Here is a 20,621-nt window from a genome sequence, read left to right as displayed (position 1 = left end):
GGAAAGGGAATTGGGCTCTGGGACATGAGGTTAGCAGGATTTATTGGGGATCCAGAAGAGCTGGAGAGGGGACAAGATACAAGGAATGGCTTCAGATTGGATTTGGGAAGGAATTCCTGCTGGAATGGAATTGCCAGAGCAGCTGTGGCTGCCCCTGGATCCCTGCAATGTCCAAGGCCAGGCTGGAGCACCCTGGGATAAGGGAAGGTGTCCAGGAGTTGGAATTTGCTGGGCTTTAAGGTCCCTTCCCACCCAAACCTTTCTGATTTTGGGATCTCTCCTCACCTGCTGCAATCCCTAGACAATGGGGAGCTGAGCACTCCCAGCTTTTCCAGGTTCTCCACAGCTCTCAAAGCTGCAAAAAACAAAAAATCACCCAGGCAGATGCTGTATTTTACATTTTATTAAATTAATCAATTAAACCTCTCAGCCTCTGCTGAGTTTTGACTCTGTTCCAAACACCAAGAGTCCAAATCCACACAAATCCATCGAGATGGTGAGAAAGATCATCCAGTCCTTGCTTTGATTCCTTGGATTTGGAGGATTTCAAACAGCTCAGGCCAGTTTTGTTTCACCAGGAGGTTTTCCCACAGCACAGAGCAGCCAGGAATTCTGGATCTGTCTCCCACAGCTGGATAGCAAAATCAGGATTTTAGCCAATGCAATGACACTTCCAAGAGCTCATGGAGCTGGAAAAATCTACTCCCACAGCAGCAGGGCCTTATCAGACTGATCCTGCCAGCCTGCAATCAGCATTGTCTGATTTCACACTCAGAGACACAAGAAATGACAAATGTGCTCAGAGATGTTGAGTCCCTAAGGTGCCAAACTGGAAATTATGTGCCATTTCTCCTACTTTTTGTCTTTTCACCAGAATGATCCCAAAAGCACCAGTGAGTTTTGGGATGTTTTTAAGATTGTCAGCTTCCAAAAGGGGGAAAAAAAAAATCAGTGAATTCAGAAATACACACAAATCCCACGAGACCACGATAACCAAAGCAGGAGCAGGCACAGCAATGCCAGATGGAAAAATTGGGGAGCAGAATCTCCCCAAAATCACTTCCAAAGTGTCCCAGATCAGGAAAATCAGAGGGTTCCCAGGTTGTCCAGAAGCACCAATTTGAGGAAAACTGTGCTACTCATTTTCCAGGAAACCTTCACCCTGTTCAGCTCCACATTCCAGGTCCCTGCTGGGTTTTAGGGACTCTGGTGAGGCAATAGCAGCAAATTTTCCTTCAGCCACCCTAAATCTTAAAGAAGCTTCTAAAAAAACCTCTGGCAAAGGAGTCACTGGAAGAAAAAAATTCCAGTTATTCTCCTCCATGTCATCTTGAAAAAGACACAACTATTCACAAAGTGTCCACAAGCAAGCACGACTCACAGCACCAATAAAAAACATCTTCATTACAAATACTTCTGTTCATTATCATAATTTATTTTAAAAAACCCACAAAAACCCCTTCCAGGATCTTCTCTCACTTTTGGCAAGATGCTGAATGCCTTTATCTCTGCTAAAACCACCCAAGTTTGTGCTCACAGATGACCTGTGGCCTCTTCACTCTCACAGCTCCAGGCACAGCCTGGGAATGTTACAGACACAAAAATTCTTCAGCTGGATTAAAAACTTTGTGGAACAGTTTCTACTGGTCCCAGTTTTCTCCCTCCCCTACAAAACCAGTTCTATCTCCTGTGTCCTGCCCTGCTCCTCAAGTGATCTTGTAGGAAACATCATTGCACTGCCCAGCCTTAGCCCAGCTGCCAATTCTCACCATGGCTGCTTTTCCCTGCTGATTCCTAAAACCACAAAGGGGCTTCACTGCCCTGCATCCCCAAAAACCTGGATTTCTCCTTTATTTCCAGGGCCTGCTCTGGATGCTGGTCCTGCTGTGGGAGCGGCTGCTCAGGGATCCCAAGGTGCCAGCAGTGCTGGGGTGGCTCCTCACTGATGAGAGTTTGGAGTCATAGCCTGAACCACCCCGGGCAAGGCGGCCTGTAAGACAAAAAATAGCCAAAATCAGAAATTGGCTGTGCATAAAGTGTGGCTTGCCCCATCCCTGGACTGGGTTGGGTTGGTGTGGCAGCAATGTGTGTTCTGTCCCAGCTGGGGCAGTGCCCCTGATCTCCTGGCACACATTATCTGCTCATGGGCATCTTTAAACCAGCTGGGCAATCATCTTTATCTTTCCCATGACCCACCCTTCATCCAGCAGGTATCACCTGTTAATGGGCCATTGTTAAAAACTGGGTGTGGCAGCGATTCTTATCTCTGTGGGAGATATCTCCTGTTAATGGGTCATTGTTAAAAACTGGGTGTGGCAGTGATTCTTATCACTGTGGGAGTATCTCCTGTTAATGGGCCATTGTTTAAAACTGGGTGTGGCAGTGCCCCTGATCTCCTGGCACACATTATCTGCTCATGGGCATCTTTAAACCAGCTGGGCAATCATCTTTATCTTCCCACAGCCCATCCTCCCTCCAGGAGATATCTCCTGTTCATGGCCACTGAGTCCCAGTGCATGGCTGATAAAATTCCATCATCCCACTGGGAGATGCTCCAGCCAGGGCAGGAGCCAAGCCTTTCCTACCCAGAGAAAAACTGACATTTGGACACCAAGGCACCTTCTTCCCACTGCATTCCAGAGGAAAACCAGAGCCTTGCACATCATCCCTGGAGCTTCAGAGGAAACTGCACCTTCTCCAGGAGCACTGCTCCAGCTGAGCCACATCTGCCCCTGCAGGAGGATGCAGCACCATGGAATGGGACTGTGCCACCACCCTGACTGACTGACTGTGCCAGCTTGGATTCTGACTCTGGCAGGGTTGGGATTGTTCTGTGTAATACTGCATTGCTATTGGAATTGTCCTAGTCAAGAACTGTTATTCCTAATTCCCATCTCTTTGCTTGAGAGCTCCTTAATTTCAAAATGATAATAATTTGGAGGGAGGGGATTTACATTCTCCACGTCAAAGAGAAGTTTTTGCCTTTATTGACAGACAAGTGTCCTTCACACCAGGAGTGTCCAAGGCCAGGGTGGATGGGTTTGGAGCAGCCTGGGATAGGGGAAAATGTTCCTGCCCCTGGAGGTTTAAGGTCTCTTTCCCACCCAGGCATTCCATGAATCCACAATGAGGCTGAAGCACATTCTGGCAATGCCTCAGAATTTTAGCTTTTGTATTTTCCAAATGCATGATTCTAAATTCCATACAAAGTGTTATCTGCCCTTAATTAAATATATTTAATTCTACTGACGACCTTTCATTAAATACATCCCCATTTATAATTTTAACTTTGTCTGGCCTCTGTTTCTAGGCAAGCCCAAAAAGGCATCACTGGACTCTTACTGGCAGTGTCTGAAGGCATCTGCTCCTCAGCCAGGTAATGCCTCAACTTCTGCAGATCATCAGCAGAAAACCTCCATTTGTTCTCTGCAGGGGTGGGTGGCAGCCTGGGAGCTGCTTTCCTGCGGGCAGTGCCCGTGGGAGGTGGCACCTGGCAGGACAAGGGCAGGGTGCCTGTGATCAAACCCTCTGGGATCTTCTGGGCCAGCACCTTGAGGCCTGCAGGGACACAGAGCAGCTGTTATTGCAGCTGGAGGGGTCAGGAGGGAGCAGTTGGAGGGAGGGATGGAGATGGAGGAGCAGAAAGTTTGGATGGAGAGATGTGGGAATTCTGTCCCCCCCGTGTGCTCTGCTCAGGTGAGATCCCACAATGAATCCAACTCTGGGAATAACAGCAGGAGGATGTGGAGCTGCTGGAGAGCTGGCCCTGGAGCTGCTCCCTGAACTGGGAATGTTCTCCTGGAGAAGGGAATGATCCAGGGAGAGCTTCCAGCACATTCCAGGAGAGCTGGAGAGGGACTGGGGACAAGGGATGGAGGGACAGGACCCAGGGAATTGGGGAAGGGGAGATTGGGGCAGGAATTGCTGGGCTGGCATTGCCAGAGAATCCCTGGATCCCTGCAATGCCCCAGCAAGGATTGGAGCAGCCTGGGATGCTGGAGGTGTCCCTGCCATGAGCTTTGAGCTCCTTCCCAGCCAAGGCAGCCCAGGATTCTGGGATTCAGGACACTCAGCATCCATCCAGAGGGGTTTGGATGGACAGTGGGCATGGAAAAGAGAGGAAAAGGGAAGGGAGAGCCTGGATGGTTCCCTGAGATTGCAAGGGAAGGCCCTGGATCCATCAATGCCTTGGAGAGGCACTTGTGAAGTTGTGAGAGCTGGGAATGTTCTCCTGGAGAAGGGAAGGATCCAGGGAGAGCTTCCAGCACATTCCAGGGCCTGGAGGGGCTGCAGAATTCGGAAATGTTGGAAAGGGCAGAGGGACAGGACACAGGGAATTGGGAAAGGGGAGACTGGGGTGGGAATTTGGGAAGGAATTGCTGGCTGGGCTGGAATTGCCAGAGCAGCTGTGGCTGCCCCTGGATCCCTGCAATGCCCAAGGCCAGGTTGGACACTGGGGCTGGGAGCACCTGGGACAGTGGCAATGCTGGAACTGGATGATTCTTCAATTTCCTTCCAACCCAAACCATCCCACGATTCCACAACCCAGATCTTTCCCACCTCCAGTTCCCACCAGCTGCTCCCCACTCTCCTTTTCCCCAGGAGGGTTTTGGGGATCTCTCCCAGCCCCACCTACCCCCAGAGAGCATGAAGAGGTTCTCAAAGCCCCTCTCACACATGGTGGTGGCTGCCTGGCTCGCCAGGCGCTCGTCGTTGTCGTACACAATGATGATTTTCCCATGGGCATTTTTCTGCCATGGGAACTGTTAAGGAATCACTGCTGAACTTAAAAGGGGATATTGAAACATTTTAGGAAGGAAAAGAGACAATTTGGGAGGGATTGCTGGCTTGCCAGCATCCAGCAGGAATGTTCTCCCTGTGGGATTCTCAGTGGGGCAGACACAGCTGAATTCCCACTGGATTCAGCATTGCTTGAAGATTGGGAATTGTGACAGCCTCCTTGTTTACAACCTCCTCTGAGAATCAACAGCCTGGAAATGAGCAGCCTAATCCCACCTAATAATCCCCTGTCTGTCCCTAATCCCATCAAGGTGCTGACAGGAAGCCAAAGGATTTGATAGATGCATCAGTGCCCAAGTCTGGTTTGGTCTTCCAGCAGCCAAAATCCTGGGAATTGTCAAATCCAGGAGTCAGGAGGAGCTTTGATGAAGCAGAATGCAGCATCTGATGGAGGCAGAGGAGCTGGAACTCCACCTCCTGTCCCACCTTTTTTTGAGAACCCTAATTCTGCTTGGATAAACTTCAGCTGATTTTGGGAGCCCCCACCAACATCCCCTCATGTTTCCATGGAAAGGATACATATTCCAGAATATTATTTGTGTATGGATTCATGGTCCTGGATAAAGTTGCAATGGGGTAGGAATAAGCTGCAAAAGGAAAAAAAAAGGGGAAAAATCATCCAGAGGTTGAACACCAACAGACTGGGATACAACAGCCTTGAGAACCCAGTGAGGATGGGATTGAATCAGCTCAGGGCCCTCATCCCCTCCCAGGCAGGAGGGATGTGCTGGGTGAGCACTGAGAACACCCAGTGATGTCCCAGCTGGGGACAAAATCCAGCTGAAATCCATGCCCAGATGCCTGTGGCATTGTGGCTGTTTGTTGGAGTTTTAGATTTTCTGTGCTGACAGGCACTGAGCCCCAAGAAAACATTGCTTTGGAGCTGAGGCTGGAGAAAGCTTCCAAAATTGAGTGACAGAACTGGGATTAGGGGTGTGTAGTTTGAATAGAAATGTGTGATATCACAGGGTGGAAAACTTGGAATTTAAGGTTTTAGAATATAGCAATATATAGAGAGCAAGATGGAGGTTTTATCTTTCTTTTTCACCTTCTTCTTCATGGTCCAGGTGGGATTTTGTAATTGGACAGAAAAATCCACATTTCAGACCACAGGTGGTTGGTTATTGGGTTGAAAGCAAAAATCATTTAGGTGGCTTTTCTTAATTGGACAATTTGGCCTTAAAAAGCTTTGCAGAGAGAGACACATCTCCATTTTTAGTTTGTTAGCTTGAAGTGCTGTAGCACTCACTGTAATAGAGGTAAGAATTAAACATCTGAGATAAGAATTAAACATCTGAGATAAGAATTAATGAACATCTGAGTCCAAACTAGAAATACCATCTCGAGCGTTGAATCCCTGCCTTGGCAAAAAGAAAATAAAAATAAAAATAAATAAAAAGAATAAAAGAATTAAATACTAAATATAAAAAGAAATAAAATTAAAATACTAAAAAATAAAATACTACAAAATAAAAAGCCCTGGCTGCTCACCCCCCACGATGTGGCACTGCTCGTAGGCGTCGCGGTCCCGCACGTCCAGCAGCAGGAAGGGGCAGTCAGGGTAAGGTCTCTCCCTGGCCTGGCTGTCCTCTTTTTTTGGGGAATCCTTCTCAATGTCCAGCTCCCCAACCCCACTGATCACACTGCAAAGGGAACTGCAGGTTAAGGAATGTTTTTGTGTCTATCAGCTCCAAGGTTGGGATAAAGATTCTTTACCCAGCACCATCCTGGGATCCCTTCGTGTGGTGGGTTTGGAATTGTTCTCAATCCCAGAATGGTTTGGGTGGGAAGGGACCTAAAGGAGCTCATTTCACCCCCAGCCATGGGCAGGGACACCTCCCACTCTCCCAGGCTGCTCCAAGCCCTGTCCAACCTTGGACACTTCCAGGGATCCAGGGGCAGCCCCTGAATTGAACTGAATTCTATTCTATTGAATTTCATTTGAATTTCTATTGAAATTCTCTTCTATTCTATTGAATTTCTATTCTATTCCATTCTATTGAATTTCTATTCTACCCTATTCTATTGAATTTCTATTCTATCCTATTGTATTGAATTTCTATTCTATTCCATTCTATTGAATTTCTATTCTATCTATTCTATTGAATTTCTATTCTATTCCATTCTATTGAATTTCTATTCTATCTATTCTATTGAATTTCTATTCTATCCCATTCTGTTGAATTTCTATTCTATCCCATTCTGTTGAATTTCTATTCTATTCCATTCTGTTGAATTTCTATTCTATTCCATTCTGTTGAATTTCTATTCTATCCCATTCTGTTGAATTTCTATTCTATTCCATTCTGTTGAATTTCTATTCTATTCCATTCTGTTGAATTTCTATTCTATTCCATTCTGTTGAATTTCTATTCTATTCCATTCTGTTGAATTTCTATTCTATTCCATTCTGTTGAATTTCTATTCTATTCCATTCTGTTGAATTTCTATTCTATCCCATTCTGTTGAATTTCTATTCTATCCCATTCTGTTGAATTTCTATTCTATCCCATTCTGTTGAATTTCTATTCCATTCCATTCTGTTGAATTTCTATTCTATCCCATTCTGTTGAATTTCTATTCTATCCCATTCTGTTGAATTTCTATTCTATCCTATTCTGTTGAATTTCTATTCTATTCCATTCTATTGAATTTCTATTCCATTCCATTCTGTTGAATTTCTATTCTATCCCATTCTGTTGAATTTCTATTCTATCCCATTCTGTTGAATTTCTATTGAATTTCTATTGAATTTCTATTGAATTTCTATTGAATTTCTATTGAATTTCTATTCTATTCCATTCCATTCCAGCCCCTCCCCAGCCAGGAATTTCTCCCCAATATCCCTGTGTCACTTTGAGGCCATTCCCTGTGTCCTGTCCCCCACATCCATACAAAAACACAAACATCACCAGCAGGAATGCACTGAGCTGACCAGAGCCCTGTGTTATCCCCAGAATTCTGCCATGTGCAATCCCACAAACACATTTCCTTGTCAGACCATCAGCAGGTGACAATGTTCTGTTGCTGCCTCCACCCAAACCCAACAGGAAATCCTGCCAATCCTACAAACAATGAGAAATCCAGCATAAAAAAAAAAAACCCACTTAGCAGCAATTAAAAAACCAGCAGCTGGGCTCATTAAATCATCTGCTAAGATAAGAAGAAAATGAATTTTTTTGTGAGGCACCTCTGCAGGGTGGAACGAAGGGATTCCCCAGCTCCAGAGTTGTTGTTCAGGAACAGGACAGGGCTGGGTGTCCCCTCAGGGCTCTCTTTGCCATTTGTCCCCTCTGCATTGTCACCTGCAGCATCAGCATCTGGGCAGAGAAGAGGGCAGAGCAGTTAAGGAGATGCAGGAGGTAAACAAGGTTTTAAGGGCAGGTTCTATTCTTGGAAAGAAAAGTGTGACAGCTTTATCTTCATCCTCTTAACAAAGAGAATTTACCCAGAGCCTCCTGTTTAAAATAATAATTTACCCAGAGCCTCCTGTTTAAAATAATAAAGAGAATTTATCCAGAGCCTCCTATTTAAAATAATAATTTATCCAGAGCCTCCTATTTAAAATAATAAAAAGAATTTATCCAGAGCCTCCTATTTAAAATAATACAGAATTTACCCAGAGTCTCCTATTTAAAATAATAGAGAATATACCCAGAGCTTCCTATTTAAAATTATAAAGAGAATTTATCCAGAGCCTCCTATTTAAAATAATAAAGAGAATTTACCCAGAGCCTCCTATTTAAAATAATAAAGAATTTATCCAGAGCCTCCTATTTAAAATAATAAAGAGAATTTACCCACAGCCTCCTATTTAAAATAATAAAGAGAATTTACCCAGAGCCTCCTATTTAAAATAATAAAGAGAATTTACCCTCAGCCTTTTATTTAAAATAATAAAGAGCCAACAGATTTTTTTAGGGCTTGACATCTCATTTGAAGAAGTCAATAAAATAGAATTTTTGATGTGGGTGATATCAGTACAAATCTGTCAGCACGAGGAGTTTCCTACTTGTAAATTCCTCTTTTTTTAAAGAAGTGTTTCTATTGCCTGCCTGGTGAAATTTTATTTTTCCTCCCTTGGCAGTGACCCCCCCCCAGCTCTTCCCTTTTTCCCTTTTGTCACCTGGCAGACTGTGCAGCTCCTCATTTGTCACTTCTAAGGTTTCATTGGACAGAGAGGCAACCTGGAGAACCTGCAGGGCACAAAACCACAGAGACACTGATCCCCACATCCACAGCAGCATCAGCTCAAGGAAAACAATCCAAGGGAAAAAAAAAAAAAAAAAATCCCAAGTTGGCAGAATCCAACATATCCAAGTTTAACTTTTCCTTTCTTCCTGAGAAGATAATTTGGTTTTTTTTCCTAGTTTGAAGCAGTTTTCTTGAAATATTTCTGTTTCTTGATTAATTTTTCACTAATTTAAATATTATGATTCACTAATTTTAAATAAAATAATCACAGAAAGCCTTGAAATCCCAACTGCTCACCTTCTGCAGATAAACCTGGGCTTAGGGAGGGCTTCAGGACAAAAATTCACATTTAATGCTGTTTTACACAGCCTTTTTCTCTTGCAAGATGCTTGAACCTCCTTTTCAGTTAATGGACAAATAAATTTCAAAAATTGAGTCACCACAAACTTTAATTTGTAATTAAAAGCATTTGGTCACTGTGCAAATGAATTATTTGCTTTTCTTAAAGGCAGGGAGAAGCCAAGAAAGAATAATTACAACTAAATCTAAATAATTAGTGGGGAATTTTTATTCTAGGAAGCTTTTTTTTTCTGCTCTTGGAAGATTTTTGCAGGGCAGAGAAGGATCTGTACATACCAACTGAGCAAAAGTTGTCACCTTCAGCCTTTTAAACAGCTCATCCTTTTTATACCTGTAATCTTCAAAAACAAAAACAAAGGACAAATGTAAATTTTCAGTTCATTCCCAGGTTTTTTTTAGGCACCAGGTCATGGCTTAAACCCAACAACAGGCAGGAATTCAGGTTTGTGCTGAAGGATGAGAGCAGCAAACCTGGAGATTTTGTAAGATGCCAGTTATCAAGAGAGAGTTTAATTAATCAGTTATAAAGAGAGGGTTTAATTAACAGTTCTAAAGAGAAATTTTAATTAATACCAGTTACAAAGAGAGATCTTGTCCAGATATGATGAAGTGGAAGAGGCAGATTTAGTTGCTTTTAGACTCAAATGTGAATTTATGTTTTCCATGGTGCTGGGGCAGGAAGCAGTTCAGGATTTTTCCCCTTTCCCTGCAGTTTTTTGGAGTCACAAACTCCTTAAACCAAAAGATTATTTTACCTTAATTTTTAATTTGCATAAATTACAGCAGAATCAGAGCATAGGGCATCATGTCTTTGCCATAAACACTCAGGTTTCATCTTAATTTAAAAAAAATCCAAGATTTTATACTTTATCTGACAATTAAATTCTGATTTCTTTAATATGGATCTCCCAAGGTACAGATAGCTGACACAAGAAACTGGACTAATTGAGTCTTAATGGGTAATTAACACAAGAAACTGGACTAATTGAATCTTAATCCTGAAAACAAGCTTAGGGAGGAAGAAAAATGAGCAGGGCTGTTGGCAAAGATCCAGAGCAGAGATTCCCAGAGCCAAGAGATGGGAGCTGATCCCATCCAGATCCTGGAGGTGCAGAGGAAGGGAAAAACCTCCTGGAGTGAGACAAAAACCTCCTGGAGTGAGACAAAAACCTCCTGGAGTGAGACAAAAACCTCCTGGAGTGAGACAAAAACCTCCTGGAGTCAGACAAAAACCTCCTGGAGTCAGACAAAAACCTCCTGGAGTCAGACAAAAACCTCCTGGAGTCAGACAAAAGGTGTGAAGAGGAGGGAAAAGAAACCAGGATGGGTATCAGGAGGAACATCTTGCTATGGAATAACCTCTCCTGTCCTGTGGGAAATGCAGGGCTGGTTCCTCTCCAGCTGTTCAGCTCCTAAGGATAACAATGGAGCACAGGATCTTTGGTAAATCCAGTTCAAGGATTCTAAATCCTCTAAAACCATCTGTTGAATGCTCCATTAGCTCGGGGGAGATGAGGGAAAAGGGTTCCTGAGCACATTCCTGCAGTCACCTCACCAAAAAAAAAAAAAATTCCCTGTGGGATTTGTTGATGGAAATTCTCAAGTTGAGCCATGAGAATGCTGGAGGTTCAGAGTTCCCAAATTCAATATCCTCCCTCAAATCGTTTTGATTTGGCTGTAAAACAAACACCTCACAAGTTGTCCTAGGAAAAAATAAGGAGCTCTTCCAAAATACCCACTGCACATCCAAACCACGGGGCTGAAAGCACAGGAGGTGCAGAAACAGGATTGGAGGATAAGGAGGTGCAAAAATTGAATTTCAGGATGTCAATTAACTGGGAAATGACCCTCGTGGTTCCTGCAAAACCACCTGGGTTCAAGCTGAGGTTGTTAAATCCCCCTTTAACTCCAAAAAAAATCCAGCAACAATTATCTCCTGTAATTATTTCCCTTTTCATCTGCTCAAGGATTAAAATTGCCCAGCCAAGAGCCTTTCTGTCATGGCAAATAAACTTCATTTAGAAGGAGAAATAAATAAGAGCAGCAAAGCTTGGGAAGTGTTGGATGGATAAAAACAGCAGCGAGGCAGAACCGCTGTCAAAAAATGCAGCTCCAGGATGGCTCCTTCCCACCTTAAATCAAATTTTTTATCCCAAAAAACCCCTCTTTGCACTAGATCCTGTCTTTGTCACCCCAAAATTCCAACCCAGAGAGCTCAGAATTGCTGCTCCCAACTCCAAAACCAGCCCCACGTACCCGGTCCGGTCCTGGCGGATCCGTTGGAATTTTCTGACATGGTTTTACTTGGAATGATTCTGATTTCCAAAGATGGGCTTTGGAGAGGAGGGAAATGAGCAGAGAGAAAGAAGAGCCTCCTGTGTGTCCTCAAGTCAATCCTCCAAAGGATGGGATCATGGTGGGTGCAGCTCTTTAATTTTTGATGGCGTGGATTTAAATCTCTCTCGGGTTACATAAGGGACAGAGAGGTGCCTGTGCTGGGGATTTAAATCTGCATCCAAAGGGTGTCATCTATCCCTGAGAAACCAAGGGGGACAAGTTTCCTCCACTCCCTGGGAACACAAGGTGGCCATTCAGCACAGAATGAGAAAAGTTCCTCCCTCCAAATAAAAAAAAAAAAAAAAAAAAAGGGAATAAAAGAAGTGCATGGAACAGATCCGCGGTGAGATTGGAAACCCACCCGAGGCGTAGAAAAAGAAAAAAAATCAAGATTTTCAACAGAAATAAAAAGCAAAGTAGTGTCCAGTATTGAAATCTCAGTCAACAGAGCATTTTGGAAAGCTCAAGGTCATTCCTCTTTTCATTTTCCTCCCCAAAGACCTGCAGTGTTTGGGAAAAAAAAACCAAACCCAACAAACAAACCACAAACAAAAGCCTGTTTTGCACAAATAAATTCCCGTGACCTGCCTCACAAAGTGGGGCTGAGAACTAAACCTGAAGGTTTCAAATCTTAATTAATCCTCATTAATGGAGGTTTCAGTTCAATTCAGGGTTTTTTTTTTTTTTGTTTGCTCCCATAAATGGAGCTTTGAGGTGGAAGAGTTTTCTTGGCTCCTTGTGTGAGAATAGTCTGGGAATAAAGTAATAAATCATTGGATTTATAGGGAAAAAATATTTGAAAAGCTTGGTTTTGGTGAGAAAAATAGAGAAATAAAAAGAATTTAGGACTTCATTAGCCTGAACAACCTAAAGTTCCCAAAATATCAGAGTTTAGTGCTGGTGAAATCAATGGAAACACAAAGAATGAGCTTGGATTTTTTCTGTCTTGGAGTATTGATAGGAAATGAAATTAAAATAAAGATAAAAGATAAACTGATAGGAATTTAAATTATATAAAGATAAAAGAGCTGGAGTTGTGACCTAAAAGTGAAATAAAGTCTCAGAAATGATCCATTAATCTTCCCAGATGAGTCTAGCCTGGATTTCTTAGCTCAGAGAACTTCCAATAACAAAATCCAATCACCAAACTGCAGCAAGAAGGATCTGGAAGATTTCCTGCTTGGATTTTTAAATTAAATCTTTGAAGATTTCCAAAGAAAAGCTGCTGGAATTTATCTCCTGCTCTTTGAGTTTTGAACCAACCCCAGGTACTCACTTCTTTTGATCTCTTCCAATTTTTCCATGTATTTTGACAAACTATTTCCTGTAACAACAACAACAATAAATCAATTTATTGCAATTATTTATTTAAATAAGCCCATAGACAGGAATTCCAAGATCAGTAATTTCTATGGGAACCACCACAACAGAGCCTGACCCAGTTTAAACCTATTGAACCCCCAAATTCTTCTTTAAAAAAGAAGAGTAGAAAAAAAAATAAACAAGTTTTAAGACAACAGAATTTAAGCATGTGGTCATCTACACACAGAGCATTTAATCCCAATTTTCAAAGGGTGTGTAAAGATAAATATACATAAATATGTTTTAAAATATATAAATACACATAAATAATTATAAATCGCGCTTGTTTAAATTCCAGCTTTGAAGGAAAATTTTTAGGAAATTTTTATAAGCTGCAAACACTCGGTGAGACAAATCATAAGCACAATAAGGATTCTGCAGGGATGGGGTAAATCAGCTCAGGGCAGAGGTAATTAAGATATTAATTATATTTTTTCTGTCATTCTACACCCATTTTGAATGGTTTTACCCCACAATAATTTCACTTACCAGTATCTAGACGAGTTTTAATATGTTGATACTTGGGATTCGAGGGGATGCGCCGGGTTAGAAGCTGTTTCAAAACCAAAAAGACGAGAAGGCAAAATTTAAAAAAATATTAAAAAAAAAAAGGCAGAAAAATGAACAGAAAATGCGATTTGACGGGGTTTAAGAAATTCTTGAATCCCCATCTCGCTATTAAATCCCGCTGACCGAAAGCCTCAAAAGGAGAATTTCTCCTCACGCGGAGCTCTCCCGGCTCCGGGAGCTGCACCAACCATCCCCCCCGGCTGTGCCCCGAGTTTCCCGGAGGATGTTGAGAAGGAAAAGCTCCTGACGGCACCTGAGGGTCGCCGAAGCCGCCCCGAGCCGACATCTCCCCTCACGGCGGCCGGCGCGCTCCGCCCGTCCCTCACGCGCCCACCCCGCAACTACGCCCGCCGCCATTGGCCGCCCGCCGCGGCCTCAGCCAATCAGAGGCGGCGCTGCGGGGAGCGCGCGCGTTGCCGGGCAACGGGAGGGACGCGGCGGGAGGGAAAGAGCCGCGCATGCGCAGAGAGGAGGTCACGCCCCCCCTTCCCTCCCCCTCAGCGGAGAGCGCGATGGCGGCGCGCGCCCGCGGCAGCACCTGAGCGCAGGTGAGAGCGGCGCGCGCGCGGCCGCGGACACGCCCCGGCTCCCCTTCCCCCTCCCCCCGCCAGGCCCCGCCCCCCCGCGCGTGCCGCGCTGAGGGAGGGGGCGTGGTCTGGGGAGTCTGTTTGTGGGCGGGGCTTAAATGGGTGTGTTGGTGGGCGGGGCTTTGGCGGGTGTGTCCCCTCAGGTGGGTGTGTCCCCTCCCTTTGGCTTCCATTGACTCCCCCAGCCACGGTGGGGTCATGACCTCCCAGACCCCAAAAAGCTTCTGACCCCCCAGTGACCCCATAACCCCCTAATGACCCCATAACCCCCCCAGTGACCCCATAACCCCCTAATGACGCCATAACCCCCCCAGTGACCCCATAACCCCCTAATGACGCCATAACCCCCTAATGACCCCATAACCCCCCCAGTGACCCCATATCCCCCTAATGACCCCATAACCCCCCAGTGACTCCATAACCCCCTTATGACCTCATAACCCCCAATGACCCTATAACCCAATGACCCCATAACCCCCCCAGTGACCCCATAACCCCCTAATGACCCTATAACCCAATGACCCCATAACCCCCCAGTGACCCCATAACCCCCTAATGACCCCATAACCCCCCAGTGACCCCATAACCCTCCCAATGACCCCATAACCCCCCCAGTGACCCCATAACCCCTTAATGATCCCATAACCCCCCCAGTGACCCCATAACCCTCCCAATGACCCCATAACCCCCCCAGTGACCCCATAACCCCCCCAGTGACCCCATAACCCCTTAATGATCCCATAACCCCCCCAGTGACCCCATAACCCTCCCAATGACCCCATAACCCTCCCAGTGACCCCATAACCCCCCCAGTGACCCCATAACCCTCCCAGTGACCCCATAACCCCCCCCAGTGACCCCATAACCCCCCCAGTGACCCCATAACCCCTTAATGATCCCATAACCCCCCAGTGACCCCATAACCCTCCCAATGACCCCATAACCCCCCCAGTGACCCCATATCCCCTATGGACTCTTTGTGGGGTCATGTCCCCCCCCCAGAACCCCCCTTCAGACCCCTTATGGATCCACATCCCCCCTACAGCCTCCCAATGACCCCATGGCTCCCCTCAAACCCTAAATGGCCCCACAATTTCCCCCAGACCCCGAATGACACCAATGTTCCCTCTCAAACCCCAAACCTTTGCTGGATGTGCCAGCCTGGGGTTATAGGAACAGGGCAGTTTTAGGGACAGGCAGGTTATAGGAACAGCAGTTTTGGGGACATGCAGGTTATAGAAACAGGGCACTTTGGGGACAGGCAGGTTTTAGGAACAGGGCAGTTTTGGGCACATGCAGGTTATAGGAACAGCAGTTTTGGGGACAGGCAGGTTGTAGGAACAGCAGCTTTGGGGACAGGCAGGTTGTAGGAACAGCAGTTTTGGGGACATGCAGGTTATAGGAACAGGGCAGTTTTGGGGACAGGCAGGTTGTAAGAACAGGGCAGTTTTGGGGACATGCAGGTTTTAGGAACAGGGCAGTTTTGGGGACAGGCAGGTTATAGGAATGGGGCAGTTTTGGGGACAGGCAGGTTGTAGGAACAGCAGTTTTGGGGACATGCAGGTTTTAGGAACAGGGCAGTTTTAGGGACATGCAGGTTATAGGAACAGCAGTTTTGGGGACATGCAGGTTTTAGGAACAGGGCAGTTTTGGGGACAGGCAGGTTATAGGAACAGGGCAGTTTTGGGGACACAGAGCTGGGCTCTGGGCTGCCCTGTGGGGCAGGTTTTGGGGTGACTGTGTCCCTGTGCCCCAGGATGAAGGAGTGGTGGCTGCAGGTGGGGCTGCTGGCCGTGCCCCTCCTGGCCCTGTACCTGCACATCCCAACCCCACAGCTCTCCCCAGCCCTGCGCTCCTGGAAATCCTCTGGCAGCTTCTTCACCTACAAGGACCTCAACATCTTCTACAGAGGTGACACAAGGGTGGGGACATTCCTGAAACTGGGCAAGGGGGGGACAAATCCCTCCTGGGTTTGTCCTCCTGGATCTGGCAGGGGTGGATCAGAACATTTCATTGGGGAAAATTGGTTCTTGTACCTTGGTGGAAGGATCCCAAGAGTCTCTGATGGAATCCAGCATGGGAAAGACACTGGAAACCCTTTTATTTGCAGCAGCACAGAGGCTGCTGGAATTAATTTGGGCTGATTAAATCCCTTGATTGATTACCAAATAATGGTGATCAATCATGGATTGATCATGGTGAGGTTTCTAAAGGGAAGCTGCAGCAAGAATCAAACCCATCCTTGGTTTTAGGGCAGATTCCCAGTGGGATGAGCAGCAATTCCTGTGCTAAAGGGGAGGAATTTTGGGAAGAGCTCACTCTGAGGTGTCCTGTTCAGGCTGGTGGAATTAATTTAGGATAATTAAATCCCTTGATTAATCACAGGTTTCTGAAGGGGAACTGCAGTGGGAATCAAACCCATCCTTGGTTTTAGGGCAGATTCCCAGTGGGACAAACAGTGATTCCTGTGCTATAAGGGAGGAATTTTTGGAAAAGCTCACTCTGAGTTCTCCCCACAGACTGCTGGAATTAATTTGGGCTAACTAAATCCCTTGATTAATCATGGTGAGGTTTCCAAAGGGGAGATCAAGTGGGGATCAAACCCATCCTTGGTTTTAGGGCAGATTCCCAGTGGGATGAGCAGCAATTCCCATCCTAGAAGGGAGGAATTTTGGGAAGAGCTCACTCTGCCACCTCCTGTTGTCCCCAGATTCCAGTGGTGCTGTGGGCAGCTCTGATGTTGTGGTGCTCCTCCATGGCTTCCCAACATCCAGCTATGACTGGAGCAAGGTGAGGGGCTGGAATCTGACAGCAAATCCCAGGATTTTCAGCTCCTGGGGATGAGCAGGTCATGCTCCAGAGAATTCCTGATTTCTGCTGGAGCTGCACCTGGTTTCTCTCCCAGTGTGAAATCTTTCCACATCTCACAGTCCAGGAAAACAGCCACAACAATTCCTTGGCTTTTTTGGGGGGGAGGACAGTCTGGATTGATTGGGAAATTTTGGCCTCCTGCTGTTTTCTTGGAGCAGAAATGTTCTGGGATGATGGGGAGGAGCACATCCATCCATGGCTGCTCATCCCTGCAGATATTTCCATTCTCTGCTCCCTCTGGATGCTTTTAAAATGCAATTTTAATGCATTTTAATGCATTTTTAAATGCATTTCTCCTCTTCCTAGATCTGGGAAGGGCTGACCCAACGTTTTCACCGGGTGATTGCCCTGGATTTCCTGGGATTTGGATTCAGTGACAAGCCTGTGAGTACCCTGCCATGAGGATTTTCATGGTTGCTTTCAGCCCAGCACTCCAGAAAATTGATTTTTTTTTTTTTTTTTTTTTTGCTATCCAAGAGACAAATTGGTTTTTCTCCTCCCATTTAGCTCTGGAAAAAGGATAAATCATTACAACAGTGGGAGGGATTAGGGAAGGTTTGTGGTGGGGGTTTGATGGGACTCTAAAATGCACCTTGGAGCATGGACAGTGCTCCCATGTGGAGCATCCCAACCACTGGCTCACAAGCTGTTCCTTTCCACATTCCCAATTCCCACATTCCTCCCCTGGTGTGGATGATACAACTGTCCCTGAAAAGGGAATCTCATCTTTGAGACAGTGAGAAGTTTCATGAGAAATGCTCCCCCTTCCCTACCAAAACCCCTGTTATCATTTAGGATTTCTATTGGTCTTTAATTTATTAAATGATTGGTCTTTTCTCACCTAGAATCTTAAAGTAATTGGAGAGTTCTCAACTGAAAATTTTACTGGTTAGAAATTCAATCCCCTTAAAATCTACAAAAACCCCTTGCTGTGCTATGTAACTGGATTTTGGTAGAACCCTTTAAAGAAATAAAGCTGCCTGCAGAACCTCTACAGCATCTCCTGAATTCTTATTCCTTTCTAGGTGAGATGCTGAATTCTGCCTCAGGGGCCCCTGGAGCTATCCAGACCCTGGAGCAGCCCAAATTTAGACCCACCCCACCCCAGCCCAGGCAGCTGCACCCTGGGGTGTTTACTCTGGGATCTGCAGGATCCTGCTGGCTCAGGCTCTCACTGGTGAAACACTAATCTTAGAAAATTAGGATTTTATTTACCTTGCTGAAAAGAATTAAAAGTTAGAAGGGAGTAGTTATCTGAAACTTAAATAATTGGTTGTCTGGCATGTTATGTTTGCTCAGCTGTGCTTACAATGGGAAAAGATGAAAGTAGTGAGCAGATCCAAAGGAACAAACAATGCAACCAGAAACTCATCCTTTGAAAAACTGGACTATCCCCAGAAATCATCTGTATTTGAGAGTTTAGGGTGAGGAAGACTCACCTTACTTCCTCCTTTTAAGACCCCTCCCCACGAAAACAACCCCAGACTTCATTTAAGAAGTCAATCAATGCTTAATAGCTCTTCAAGCTAATTACCATAGGAAGCAGGGGATGGGAGGGGCTGTTATTATCAATATCTATTTGTTTGAATCCTTTGTCAATAAATAGATTTTGCAGTGTGTATCAGAGGATTACCTCACATAAACATTCACCTTCAAACTTTAAATTGTCAGAGAGTCTTTGTCACAGCTGAGTATGAGTGTTAGACTGATATTTTGGAGCCTGTCCCACTTTTGCAGAGGCCCCATGGCTACTCCATCTTCGAGCAGGCCACCATCGTGGAGGGGCTGCTGAGACACCTCGGCCTGAGGCACCAGAGGATCAACCTGCTGTCCCATGACTATGGGGACACGGTGGCCCAGGAGCTGCTGCACAGGTCCTGCCACCCCTCCTGCCCCTGGGGGTCTCCTCCAAAGCAGATAAGTGGAAAGATGTGGCTCAGAATCCCCTTTTCCTTGTGCCTGAGGTTTCCATCTGTCCAGTTTCCAAGGAAATGGAGATGATCTGACACTGTTTGATGGTGCTCAGTTGTTTCCTGGAGAGCTTTGGTTGTGTTTCAGCTTCTTCTCTGCTGTCCCCAGATATGAGCACAATCAAACTGGGAGCATCCTGATCAACAGCCTCTGCTTGTCCAATGGAGGTAAGGATTGGGATGGGATGGGATCCATGGGATGGGATCCATGAGATTTGATCCATGGGATACAAATTCATGAGATTGGATCCATGAGATGGGAATTCATGAGATTGGATCCATGGGCATAGGAATCCATGGGATGGGATGGGATAGGATCCATAGGATAAGTATCCAGGGGATGGGATCCATGGGATGAGATCCATGGGATAGGGATCTATGAGATGGGATCCCTGGGATACAAATTCATGAGATGGGATCCATGAGATTGGGTCCATGGGATGGGAAGTGATGGGAATTCATGGGATGGGATTCATGGGATGGGATCCATGAGATGGGAATCCATGGGATGGGAATTCATGGGATACAAATCCATGAGATAGGATCCATGGAATGGGATGGGATATGATCCATGGGATGGGATGGGAATCCATGAGATTGGACCCATGGGATGGGATGGGTTAGGATCCATGAGATGGGTATCCATGGGATGGGATGGGAATCCATGAGATTGGATCCATGGGATGGGATGGGATAGGATCCATGGGATGGGATGGGAATCCATGAGATTGGATCCATGGGATGGGATGGAAATCCATGAGATTAGATCCATGGGATGGGATGGGATGGGAATCCATGAGATTGGATCCATGGGATGGGATGGGTTAGGATCCATGGGATGGGCATCCATGGGATGGGATGGGAATCCATGGAGATGGGAATCCATGGGATGGGAAGGGATAGGATCCATGGGATGGGAATCCATGAGATTGGATCCATGGGATGGGATGGGAATCCATGAGATTGGATCCATGGGATGGGATGGGATAGGATCCATGGGATGGGATGGGAATCCATGAGATTAGATCCATGGGATGGGATGGCCTTCCCACCTCCAGCACCCAAATCCCAAGGATTGCCATCAAGGTGCTGTAATTAACCAGGAGCATCACTCCTGGGGCTCCCTGGGCCATTTTCATGGCACCATGAAGGGGGTGACAAACTGGGAGATGTGGCACAAAACACTTGCAGCCTTACAGCTCCATTCTTCTGTCCTTCCAGGGATTTTTCCAGAAACTCACTACCCCCACTTCACCCAGACGGTGAGCTGCTCCTCTCTCTGGCCATGCTGAACCCCAAAATCCCAAATAAACAGCCCTGGGGAGGCTCTGAGGGTGGGACAAGCTCTCCATGGATTTATCAGTGTGTCCCATGCTGAGCTGTGCTCTTTCCTTCCTTCCTTTCTTCCCCAGCTCCTCAAGGATGGGGGCTTGCTGTCCCCCATCATCCTGCGCCTCATCAACTTCTTCTTCTTCTCTGGAGGGTGAGTTGGGTGCTGGGCACAATCCAGACAGATGTGAACCAAGTGAGAAATGCAGGAATGATCAGGAATTCTTGGCTGGGAAGGTAG

General features: G+C 45.8%; 2 protein-coding genes across 6 annotated transcripts in view; one reads left to right on the top strand and one right to left on the bottom strand.

The window, feature by feature from the left end:
• Positions 1–388: 388 nt before the first annotated feature.
• CEP41 (centrosomal protein 41) lies at positions 389–14,014 on the bottom strand. Of its 4 annotated transcripts, XM_079303995.1 has the most exons (12): positions 13,877–14,014; positions 13,543–13,606; positions 12,968–13,015; positions 9,631–9,692; positions 8,927–8,996; positions 7,991–8,120; positions 6,292–6,455; positions 5,320–5,387; positions 4,637–4,751; positions 3,343–3,558; positions 1,838–1,990; positions 464–631 (listed from the first exon to the last, which is right to left on the bottom strand). In XM_079303995.1, exons 1-11 carry the CDS (start codon positions 13,907–13,909, stop codon positions 1,851–1,853), a joined length of 1,110 nt encoding a protein of 369 aa, XP_079160121.1. In that variant the 5' UTR covers positions 13,910–14,014; the 3' UTR covers positions 464–631; positions 1,838–1,850. The 4 variants fall into 4 exon arrangements, with proteins under 4 accessions (XP_079160122.1, XP_079160121.1, XP_079160120.1 ...); XM_079303996.1 differs by having other exon boundaries at positions 389–1,990; positions 6,292–6,443; XM_079303994.1 differs by having other exon boundaries at positions 464–1,990.
• A 103-nt stretch (positions 14,015–14,117) lies between these two features.
• Positions 14,118–20,621, top strand: part of MEST (mesoderm specific transcript) — a 9,451-nt gene continuing 2,947 nt past the window's right edge. For both annotated transcript variants that reach the window (XM_079304000.1, XM_079304001.1), the window contains exons 1-8: positions 14,118–14,171; positions 15,967–16,121; positions 16,921–17,000; positions 17,388–17,465; positions 18,819–18,955; positions 19,161–19,219; positions 20,273–20,313; positions 20,464–20,534. In XM_079304000.1, the coding sequence (XP_079160126.1) occupies positions 15,968–16,121; positions 16,921–17,000; positions 17,388–17,465; positions 18,819–18,955; positions 19,161–19,219; positions 20,273–20,313; positions 20,464–20,534 (620 nt within the window). In that variant the 5' untranslated portion in view covers positions 14,118–14,171; position 15,967. The remainder of the gene's footprint in view (positions 14,172–15,966; positions 16,122–16,920; positions 17,001–17,387; positions 17,466–18,818; positions 18,956–19,160; positions 19,220–20,272; positions 20,314–20,463; positions 20,535–20,621) is intronic.

Source organism: Erithacus rubecula (assembly GCF_903797595.1).
Source record: "Erithacus rubecula genome assembly, chromosome: 4".
Taxonomy (NCBI): domain Eukaryota; kingdom Metazoa; phylum Chordata; class Aves; order Passeriformes; family Muscicapidae; genus Erithacus; species Erithacus rubecula.
The sequence above is the reverse complement of the archived record's forward strand: the minus strand, read 5'-3'. Positions and strand labels throughout refer to the sequence as shown.